We start from the raw sequence: 12,024 nt of genomic DNA on the forward strand, positions 1-12,024 counted from the left end.
TCACTCCCTCCCATCTTCCATCACACCCCCCCCCCCGTCATTCCTCCCTTGTGAAGACCTCAAACATCTGAGGTCAGGTATGGGAGCATGTGCCAGAACAGCGCGTCGCTGCGTCCACTTTCCGCCGGTACTCCAGGGGCCTCCGTCTGGCCATCCCCCAGGCAGATGCCAGGCCCATCCCCATCTCCTTGAGATGATGGTCAACCTGCTGCAACCATGAGGCACGTGGTCGGCCCACTGGCCTCCTCCACTCATGAGACTCCCTCGCTGAGAGAATCTGGTGAGCAGGATCAGCGTCAGGAAAACGAGCCACATGTCCATACAACCGCAGCTGACGCTCACGGACTATGCAGGTAACAAATCTCATCCGAGTCTCTCTCAGCAACCGCTCGTTGGACACAAAATCCGACCAGCGATAGCCAAGGATTCTCCGAAGAGACCTGGTACCAAAGGAATTAAGTCTCCGTCTCAGATCCTTGGTCAAAGTCCAAGTCTCGCACCCATAGAGCAAGACTGGAAGTACCAAGGACCTGAAGACTCGGACTTTCGTCCTCCCGCACAGGTACCGGCAGCGCCACACCCCATGATCCAGTGAATCCATGACTCCCAGGCCCGACCCAGACGTCATTGACCTCCGGCTCACAACCTGCGGAGACATGAATATCACTACTCAAGGTAAGTGAATCTATCCACGACCTCAACATCCTCACCACAAACAGACACAGACAGGACAGCAGCATCCAAGATGTCACCGAAAGCCTGGATCTTTGTTTTGACCCAAGAAATCCGTAATCCCAACGGCTCCGACTCCTCATTCAGCACCTCGAGGGCCCCCAAGAGGATGTCTAAAGTCTCCGCAAAGATGACTGCATCATCTGCAAAATCAAGGTCCGAGATCTTGACATTGCCAAACGATGCACCGCAACTTGATCTCTCCGACATCCTCCCAAAAATCCAGTCCATACAAGTGCTGAAAAGTGTGGGGGCAAGTACACATCCCTGACGAACTCCAGTAACAACTGGAAATAAGTCAGAGGCGGTACCACCACACTTCACAGCACTCTCAGTACCAGAGTAGAGTTCAGACATAAGATCGATCAGTTTCGGTGGCACCCCACGAAGACCAAGAATCCTCCAGAGGACATCCCGATTCACTGAATCGAACGCTTTACAGAGATCAACATAGGCTGCAAGCAGCCCCTGCCGAAACTCTCGTCTGCGTTCGGTGAGGACACGAAGTGCAAGGATACGGTCAATCGTTGACCTCTTTGGTGTAAAGCCTGACTGCTCTGGACGCTGGTGCTCAAGCAGATGGTGGCGAACCCTATCAAGAATTATCCGAGCAAAGACCTTGCCCGGCACTGAGAGCAGCGTCACCCCTCGGTAGTTGTTGCAGTCTTGGCGATCACCCTTCCCTTTCCAGAGAGGGACAACAAGGCCCCTCTTCCAGTCAGTTGGGATGATGCCTGTGTTCCAGGCAGAGCACAAAACTGCATGCAACCACGCGAGTGCAGCATTTCCACCAGCCTTGAGAAGTTCGGCATGGATGCCACAGATCCCTGGAGCTTTGCCCCGTTTCAACTGGTTCACCGCAGCCCGTGTTTCCACAAGCGATGGTGGACCACAGTTGATTCGAGGGTCAGCAACAGGGATTGTAACACCCTTTGACGTCCAACTCGACAGCTGGGGGATCAGCCTGGTACAACCGCTCAAAGTAACCGGCCCAGCGGGCCTTCACTTCAGACTCCTCTGTCAAGAGCCTACCACTCTCTGCTCGAACTGCAGTGCTCCGAGGGATGGGCTTGGATGAACGTAATGCGCGAATTCCCCTGTAAGCGGGACGAGAATCACCTGTCCATAGGTGATGCTCTACCCCTCACAGATTCCTCGCACATAGGCCTCCTTGTCCACCCTCAGTGCACGTACAGTTTTACGCCTCAGCTCCCTGAACAGCTCAGCTCTGCCATTCAGCCTGGCCCTGCGACTCTGGTCAATGGTATCCAGTGTCCCTTGAGAGACAAAATTCTTCTTTGCCCTGCGGTGAACTCCAAGGCATCCACCGGCAACATCAAGGACGGTGGTCTTGAAGGTGCTCCACAACTCTTCAGGACCCCCAAAGCACCCAGACCCCCCAAGTGTCCACTCAGCCTGTTCGCAAACTCCTCAGCTACTCTCTCATCCCTGAGCTTGGCAACATCCAGCCTAGGCTGGGATGGTACCATTCTCCAGGATTTAAGGTGCAGCTTTAGAGTTGCTACAACAAGCCTGTGGTCAGTATTGAGGAACTGAGCACTCCGGTAGACCCTGCAGTTCTGGATCATCCTCCAACGACCGTCAATGAGGACATGGTCAATCTCCTTTGCCACACCGCCAGCGTTGGAATACCAAGTCCAGCGATGAGCTTGCGGGCGCTGAAACCATGAACTGTGCCCCCTAAGTCCATGACTTCTTGCAAAGTCAAGGAACTTAGTGCTATTCTGGTTCATAGTTCCTGACCCATGGGGACCAACACACACCTCATAACCATCCCTATCAGTTCCAGTCGATGCATTGAAATCCCCCAAGACTAGAAGTGTATCTCGTCTGGGGCACTGATCAACCACAGACTCGAGTGTGGCGTAGAATGTGTCCTTCACGGTAAGATCACTCGCCTCAGTCGGAGCATAAATAGAGACCAGGGAAATGACACCTAAGGAGTGACGAATCCTTAATCTCATAATACGCTCGTTGACCGGTGTTACCTCAATTATCATTGGGGTCAGCTTATTGGACACAGCTACAGCAACTCCTTGGGTATGGTAACCATCAGAGCGACCAGACCAATAGTAGGTGTAACCACCCACCATTATCTCGCCGCAATCCGGTCTCCGAACCTCAGAGAGAGCTGCAATCCCGATGTCCAAAACGCTTGAGCTCAGATGATAACAGAGACAGGTGATCATCCTCTCTTAGGGATAGGACATTCCAGGCACCCACCCGAAGGGACCGCCTCAGGTTAACCCAAGGAGACCGCCGTCTGGTGGACGACACCTCAGCACCACTCCGACACACTCTCCCGCAATCTGACCCAGGGATGTTACCCCGTGGTTTCCCTCCTATCATCAAAGATTGGGGTCCCGAAGGCTTTGCCCCAATCCCATCATCCGGTGAGCTGCCCTGCGAAGGGAAGCTGCACAGGGCCGTACTCCCACGGAGTGGGTTTTCAGATTTTTTTGCGTTTTTGCGTTTTGCGGAATGAAGCGTTTTACGGTGGCTGGAGTGCAAATCCTGCCACCAACCTCCTAATAAGAAGTAACCCAACTGCAGGAGGACGTCCGCAGACACAGTTGGGCACTAGATATGGATGGCCGTTGGCTCACAAGGAGCTCCTCCGCCCTTTGACAGGTTTTGTTTTTAATCCTGCTGGGTGTCCATATCCAAACACCCTCCTCACCAGAAAACCTGGTGGGGGAGACGGTTTAGTCGCCGACAACCCGACCATGGAACAGGTTAGTACAGGTTTACATGGTACCTGTAGCAGGTCACAGATCGAACCTGACCTGACATTCAGGCCTCGACAAACATCTGAGGCCTCGACTTAAACCTCACAGATTTCTCAATCCAAGCCACTGCTGATAAAGCAGACATCATCTGTTTAACAGAATCCTTCCACTGACAGGACGTTCCTGACTCCTTAGTGTTTCTCCCTGGCTATTGTCATCTATGATTTGATAGGCCTGAACCCTGTCCAAGCAGCAAAGTTGCACGTTATTTCAAGAACTCTGTTTCTCACTGTCCATATACTAATACTACACTCCCAACCTGAGGAGTGCCTATGGTTGCGACTTCCCCTCTGCTCCCACCTTTTATTTGTCTGTGTGTTGAATAGTACTGTCCTACAAACAGTTTCAACTCCATCTACATCTTTCTCTTAGACAACATAGACAACTTTTAACCACTAATGCCAACTTTCTATTCCTCATATGTGGTAATTTCAATTGTCTCCATACCAATGGGCTGGGTGTTGGTACCACTCTCACCAGCCATGCATGCATTTCAACAAAGGACATCTGTGATTCTATGGGATTGACTCAATCTGTGAACTTCCCATCCTGGATTTCTCCCAGTGGTAAATCCTCCCTTCTGGACTTGAAAAGTGTACTTTTTACCCCGTGGGGTCTTCCACCCGACAGGGTCGAAGCGCCGCTCGCGTTCTCCCTTTTCTTGTGTACAATTCATTTGAACATCTATTTCTCCATTATTCATGAACAGAATTCAATGAAAATTGACAAGCATATGCTGGACACATACCTGCAGGCATTAACTGAGCCCAAAGTGAGATTATGGCCCTTTGGGCTGACAAATGGCCCTCTCGGCCCATTTTTTAAAATTTGCTATTTCTCGGTTGTTCGTAAACTGAACCGAACCAAACTTGACATGTATATTCTAGAGACCATTCCCCAGGCATTAACTGAGCCCAAAGTGTGATTCCAGCCCTTTGAGCCGAGAAACAGCCCTTTTGGTCCATTTTCTTAAAATTGCCATTTCTCGGTTATTCTTGAAAGAAACCAGACCAAATTTGACAGGTATATTCTTGAGGTCACTCTGCAGGCAATAACTGAGCCCAGAGGAAGATTATGGCCCTTTGGGCTGACAAACGGCCCTCTCGGCCCATTTAAAAAAAATTTGCTATTTCTCGGTTGTTTGTAAACGGAACCAAACCAATCTTGACAGGTATATTCTAGAGACCATTCCCCAGGCATAAACTGAGCCCAAAGTGCGATTCCGGCCCTTTGGGTTGAGAAATGGCCCCGTCGGCCCATTTTCTTAAAATTGTTATTTCTCAGTTGTTCGTCAACAGAGCCAAACCAAACTTGACAGGTATATTCTAGAGACTATTCCCCAGGCATAAACTGAGCCCAAAGTGCGATTCCAGCCCTTTGGGTTGAGAAATGGCCCTTTCGGTCCATTTTCTTAAAATTGTTATTTCTCAGTTATTAGTGGACGGAACCGAACCAAACTTGGCAGGTATATTTGAGAGACCATTCCTCAGGCAATAACTGAGCCAAAAGTGCGATTCTGGCCCTTTGGGTTGAGAAATGGCCTTTTCGGCCCATTTTGTTAAAATTGTTATTAAAAAAAAATTAAATGCGCTGGGCGATGCCCGACGCAAACTTAAGTCGCAAATGATGATATGAAACTAGCCTCACTCTTGTGAGGTGTTCTGGTTTCTTTTTCTGATGTGATGAAAATCTTACCAAATTTCAAAACTATCTGTCATCCGTGATATCGCTCATCTGAGAGTTGTACGAATGAACTCCCACAGGGTATGTTCGCAATTCGAACTTGTTATTTTAAAATGGTAAAGCTGCCATGACAAACCTTCCCATAAATGTCTCTTACTCTTTCTATGCTCCAATTGGTTCATCTGATCATATGCATGTGAGAGTCAACATCTCTCTGGCTCTTCTCGGAGAGATGCCTCAGTACCGGCATGTCTGGCAATTCACTCAGGCAGATAACTGAGCCCAAAGTGCGATTCCGGACTGCGAGCAGCCATCTCACTTCAGGACAAGATCTATATTTACTGTTCGTGATATTAACTCTGCCGAGATAAGTCATTTGCATAAAGCAACCAAGAAAGGTGACCAAGGTAAGCCCTTTGCAAAGGGCTTACCTTGGTAGCCTTTCTTGGTTGCTTTATGCAGCATCTTGGGCTAGAAGAGAATGGGGAGTCTATTTATTTATATAATCCTAGACACTTGGGTTTAATTAATTAGGTCAGAGCTGATTGTTTGTTCCCTCCAATCACAGGTGAGAGATGTTGGTGGGTCTTTCTTAATCATTTACAGTGCCTATTGAAGGTCTACACACCTTTTCAAAATTTTCACCTTTTGGTGCCCTATAGCCTGGAATTAAACTGCATTAAATCAGACTTTTTCTACCTTTATTTTCACATCATAACCCACAACTTTCAAGTGAAAAACAAATTATACAAATTTCAGAAACTTAATTAAAAATACAAAACTATAATATCTTAGTTGGAGAAGTGTTCAACCCCCTTCTAATAGCAATTTTAAATTAGCTCAGCTGCAACCAATTGTCTTCCAAATCAAACACCAAGTTAATTGGCTTCCATCTGTGTTAAATTGTAGTGATTGTGATTATTTCAGAATAAAATCAGATGTTCCTGAAGGTTTTCTTTACTGGGTAGTGCATATCACAGCAACGACTTAACCATGAGCACAAAGGAGCTTTCAAAAGACTTCTGGGATAACATTGTGGAAAGGCACAGATCGGGGATGGGCATAAAAATATTTCAAGGACCTTGAATATCCTTTGGAACACAGTCAAGGTAATCATTAAGAAGTGGAAAGCGTATGGTACCACCAAGACCCTGCCGAGATCAGGCCACAGGATGACCAAGCAAGGAGGAGACTGATCAGAGGGGCCAATGGCAACTTTGAAGGAGTTACATGCCTTTATGGCAAAGACTGGTCACTATGGGCATGTGACAACAATATCTGAAGCACTCCACAAGTCTGGCCTGTATGTTAGGGTAGCAAGAAGGAAGCCATGACTCAAAAAGCCCACCTTGAGTCCTGTTTGAGGGATGCCAAAAACACTGGAGATTTTGAAACCATGTGGCAAAAGGTTTTGTGGTCTGACAAAACTAGGATGGAACCTTTTGGCCTGAATGCAAAATGTTACGTTTGGCACACACCCAACACAGCACATCATCCAAAGAACACCATCCATACTGTGAAGCATGGTGGTGGCAGCATCATGTTATGGGGATGTTTCTCATCAACAGGGACTGGGACACTTTTCAGGACAGAAGACAAAATGGATGGAGCAAAAAAACAAAAATCCGAGAGGAAAACCTGCTGCCATCTGCAGGAAAGCTGAATTTGGGATGGAAGTTAACCTTTCAGCATGACAACGACCTAAAGCACACACCCAAAGCGACACTGGAGTGGCTAAGGAACAAAAAGATAAATGTCGTTGAGTGGCAAAGTCAGAGCCCCGACCTAAATCCAATGGAGAATCTGTGGCATGACTTGAAGATTGCTGTCGATCAAGGCTCCCCACACAACTTGACTGAGCTTGAACAGTTTTGTTCAGACGAATGGGCAAATATTGCCCAATCAGGTGTGCAAAGTTAGTCGAGACCAATCCCAACAGACTCACAGCTGTAATTGCTGTCAAAGGTGCTTCCACCAAGTATTAACTCAGGGAAGTGGAATAGCAATTTTACTTTTACAAGACACTTCTCCAGCCAAGATGTTCTTGTTTTGTATTTTTAATTAATTTTCTGAAATTTGTGGAATTTGTTTTTCATTTGAAAGTTATTGGTTGCGATGTGTAAATAAAGGTGGAAAATGTCTGATTTAATGCAATTTAACTCCAGGTTATCAGGCAACAAAAAGTGAAAATTTTGAAAGGGAGTGTAGACTTTCTTTTGGCACTGTATATCATTGACTGCATTCGACATTTGCATGTGGTACATGTTCACAATGATCTAATATGCATGTGTGAAACTTGTGAAACATTCACTCTCATTGAGGAAGACGAAGAAGAAGGCTTATTTGGTCAAAAGCTCGTCACCATAAAGATTGTCCAGAAGCTACGTCGGTGACTCATTTAATTTCCTCCCGTTACATACCTTATACAAATGAGGGACCCTACCTGTAGTGTCATGTTTCTGATATTTCTCAGATATATATATATATATATATATATATATATATATATATATATGTATTTCAATATATGTATATATTTATATATATATATATTTTCCCCATGATGCCTCTGTGCTCTCCACCTTCCATGTTCAGTACATTGACTTCCCCCATTTTCATTCATTTATTCCATGAGCCAAGCTATATTTTTGAAAGGAATTTTGTAAATGAGACTGCAATGTAAACTTTATTGTTATTGAATGCAACCACAATGTGCTTAGAGCAAACCGTCAGAAGATCGTGCATGTTCGTGCACTGCCTTTGAACTGGTGAAGTTTGCAGAGGATGAAACTCAAAATCCTGGAAATCTGGACGTGACAAATGAAACTTCTGGAAAACTAGAAATCGAGCAAACAGAAAAATATCAGGTGCAAGATAACATTGATCCAAAGCCCATGCAGACAGCAAAAGATGGGACAAGAAATGCTGGAGACATGGAAGGATATCTGCAACTGACTGTGAGAGAGTTAAGACTAGTTCATCAGGAACAAACTGCCGGATTGTTGGAGCTGGTTCAAATTGCTGAAGAACAAGATGGAGCATTTGGAGAACTGGAACTGAAACAAACTGCAGGAGACGAAGCACAAGCTCCTGGAGAATCAAAGCTGGTCCATATTTATGGAGAATTGGAACAGGCTGCAAGAGAACAAGTGCAGGTTTCTGGAGAACTCACTGCCAGAGAATTGGAGCTTGTGCAAATTGTTGATGGGCAAGTACAAGCTCTTGGAAAACTGCTACCAGTACAAAGATTAGATCACAAGCAAACAGCTGCTCGAGAAGTTGAACTGTTTAATCTATCAGAAGATCAAGCACAAACTACAACAGATCAAGAAATAGTTGATGCAGCAGGAGACTGGGAATTAAACGCTGTGGAACATGAACGGGTGCAGGCAGCTTCAGATGATGCAACGGTTGCTGCAAATGTGACATCGTTGCAGACAGTAAGTGTTTGTGCACGATATGCCAGTGGCTTGGAGCTCACGCAGGTAGCACATACCAAAGAAAATACGTTTGAAAACCTGGAAGTTTTGCAAGCACCAGAAAGTAACACTCAAAGTGCTGGATACCTGGAGCATCTACAAACAGGAGAATGGACAATGCAGGTACGAATTTAGCCATCTGCTCACACCATCATTGAATTATTGATTTTCTTATCTTCCTCATATTGTTCTTTAAATATATATATTTTTAATTGAAAGAAAAACGTCAGATGAATGGTGTAATTTATCTCCCATTAATGCTTGAAATGATTATGGGAAATGTTCCCATTACTTTATATGGTATTCGAATTTGCGTTATGATGAGGTGACCCCAGGCTTGAATCCCACAGAATAATGTGATGAGACCGTTGTGTTGTATGTTCATATTATTCATGCTAAATTCGACATGGAAAGGCAGTCATAGGAAAAGGTGGTTTTTATCCTCAATCCAGCTTGTGCCACATCCCTAACACAACACAACATGTTCTTTCTTGAATGGACCACACGGAAGGAAGATATTTAGAGAGAAACATAACAGTGGCTATTTTATCTTTTTGTTGAAACGATGGAGTTTTAATTTTTTTTTTTAATTTCTTTACAAACATGTAGGAGGGTTTGATGGAGACAGAGGGAGGTTTGGGGGAAGCGAGAAACAAAAGAAGCGAGGGCACAAATGTGAGGAAAGGATGTTGATGGAGGTCTGAGGTTGTAGTACATGATGGGCAGAAGGAACTCACAGGCACATAAAAACATGTAATAAATAGATCACACACCTGCATCCCTCTCATCCTATTAATCTTATTGTATTCCCTATGCCTACAGATGCTGGTCGATTAATTTTTATAAAAATTATGAACCATACTTCATCCCACTACTCTTGTGAAGTATTTCACAAACCAACTACTGTTGGTGATGAACAAAAAAATCACTTCATTTCACTGTCCCTCTCGTCCTGCCCTGCACTACCTCCCTCAAATATTTCCTGACAATGCTCCTCCATGAGTCTTCGAGAATTTTTACTTTTGATAAATACCTTAGGTATATGTAATGTCCTCAATGCATTACTTTGAAAGTAAAGCTGTCATTTTGTTTTGTACTTAAAGTTACAGTATTGTGCAAAAGTTTGGATTATTTTCTCTTTTGGGGTGCATTTCTACACTAAACATTTGTGGAAAGTAAGATGTGAGCAATACGAGTAGATGAGAATTCAAATTTCTTTGAAAGTCAATTTAATATCACAGTTACCTTTAAGTATATAAAAATTGATTAGGTTATTGAAAAGGCTTAATTTTTGCTCTTCTGTATATATTATTACCTCTGCCACCGAAGGTGGATGGGGGTTATATTTCCATCCCTGTTTGTCTGTCTGTCATTTGTTTGTCTGTGAGCAGGTTATCTTCAAAGGTTATGGACTATTTAGACGAAACTTGGTGGACAGTTTGGGTGTGTAACACGGACACATTTATTAGATTTTGGTGAAGATCTGGATTTGGATTATTGATAGTAGAATTTTAAAAGTACTTCTTCACCATTGAGAGCTCGGACCAAAAACGATAGATAGCATGATATCTCAAAACGTTGTGGATGGATTTGAACGAAACTTAGTGGGCAGCTCGGGTGTGTGACAGGGACAAATTGATTAGATTTTGGTGAAGCTCCTGATCCAGATCTGGCCTATCAGTGGGATACAAAGCATAAACTGCTCAGCCTGGTAGAGGTATGCACTCGACCGAGTGCCATTCTAGTATTATCATGTGCTAGTAATATCCACTTACCCCAAAGAAAATATGCAGGAAGCAGATTGTAGATTTTTTGCAGTAAATAATCATAAATGATTGAAGTAATCAACACAAGTTACATTAATGTGAATTACAAGAAACCACAATAAAGTTATAAATGAGTGATTATGTAAATTTAGTTTTCATCAGCTTGTTCCCTTGCTTGAAGTCTGAGTGGATTCAGAATGGCACCAAAGAAACACCTTTCAACAAAACAGCATGTGAGGATCCAAACTCTGTGAAAAGAAGGGCACACTGAAGAAAATAGCAGAAAAGCTGAAGATCTCCTGCAATGATGTTCGGTACACTTTGCAATGTCTGGAAGAAACTGGCTTGGTACAAGACAAGAAAAGGCGAGAAAGACACAGAAGAACTTCCCGAAGGCAAGGCAAGCACTTGAAGTTGTTCAACTGACACCATAGAAGAAAATAAAGTCAGCAGCTGACAAATTAAATGAGAAGCAGGCATGAACATTAACATCTTGTGCAGTACTGTGCATAATGCTGATTGCAGTAGGTCTCCATGGCACGGTTGCAGAAAAAAAAACTACCCCTGAGACCACAGAATAAGGGGAAAAGACTGAAATTTGCAAGGCAACACCAACATTGGTCAACTGAACGATGGAATCAGTCATGTACTCTGTCTAATGTGATGAAAATAAGTTTGAACTCTTCAGAGCTAAGATGCCAGTTCATACGCTGAAGACCTGGAGATGGTAATGACACAAAATGTTTGTTGCCTACTGTTAAACACGGGGGAGGTTCTGTGACTGTCTGAGGTTGTATCTCAGCTTTTGGTGTCGGAAAACCTGTCAAAAATCAATGGTATGTGAACAAAAGAGAAGGACAAGCAGATACTGCAGCAACATTTATCACGATCAGAGTAACCAGAGGCAAGTTAAGAAAAGAACTCAGCAAGCCAAAAGAGAGTATGAGAAGGACATGGCTAAGAATATAAAACATAATAGCAAGGCTTTCTTTAAGTATATCAGGGGAAAAGAATGGGTTAGGACCAGTGTGGGCTCATTGAGGAATAGCACCGGGAGAGTGGTTCGAGATGAAAGTGAGATGGCAGGCTTATTAAACAGGTATTTTTCTTCAACTTTTACACAAGAACAGTCAGGAGAATTGCCAATAACTGAGAGTATCTCTCAAGGAGGTGAGAGGCCTGGTGTTGGCTCAGTGGTTAAGGTGGTGGCTTGGGATCCTAGGGTGCTGAGTTCAAGCCCCGTCGGCCACTGAATTAATACACCAGGGGGTTGACTCATCCTGTCATCCTTCTGAGGTCGGCGAAATGAGTACCAGTTCCAGTGTGTGTACTGGTAGAGGGGCACTGCATCAGCGACACAGTCGCGCTTCAAGAAATGATAGCTACCCCGGCAGCTAAGCTGTCATACGACCACCACCAAGGAGGTGAGGAAGGGCTTTTACAGAAGATCCAGGTTGGAGTGGAGGAAGTAAAGAAATAGCCAGGTAATCTAAGAGAAGATAAGGCTCCGGGCCCAGATAATATGCACCCGAGAGTGTTGATGGAGGTGGCTGA

General features: G+C 44.6%; 1 protein-coding gene and 1 long non-coding RNA gene across 17 annotated transcripts in view; one reads left to right on the plus strand and one right to left on the minus strand.

The window, feature by feature from the left end:
- LOC147026423 (diacylglycerol kinase zeta-like) overlaps nt 1–12,024 on the plus strand; it is a 293,140-nt gene that overhangs the window by 268,196 nt on the left and 12,920 nt on the right. For all 9 annotated transcript variants that reach the window (XM_085881839.1, XM_085881846.1, XM_085881840.1 and 6 more), the window contains one exon: nt 7,946–8,827. In XM_085881839.1, coding sequence (XP_085737965.1) covers nt 7,946–8,827 — 882 coding nt within the window. The remainder of the gene's footprint in view (nt 1–7,945; nt 8,828–12,024) is intronic.
- The window catches only part of LOC147026425 (uncharacterized), a 147,455-nt gene that overhangs the window by 119,081 nt on the left and 16,350 nt on the right, over nt 1–12,024 (minus strand). The window lies entirely within an intron of this gene.

The sequence above is a fragment of the Eptatretus burgeri genome, chromosome 5 (assembly GCF_056783735.1).
Source record: "Eptatretus burgeri isolate ZD-2024b chromosome 5, Ebu_testis_v1, whole genome shotgun sequence".
NCBI classification, from domain to species: domain Eukaryota; kingdom Metazoa; phylum Chordata; class Myxini; order Myxiniformes; family Myxinidae; genus Eptatretus; species Eptatretus burgeri.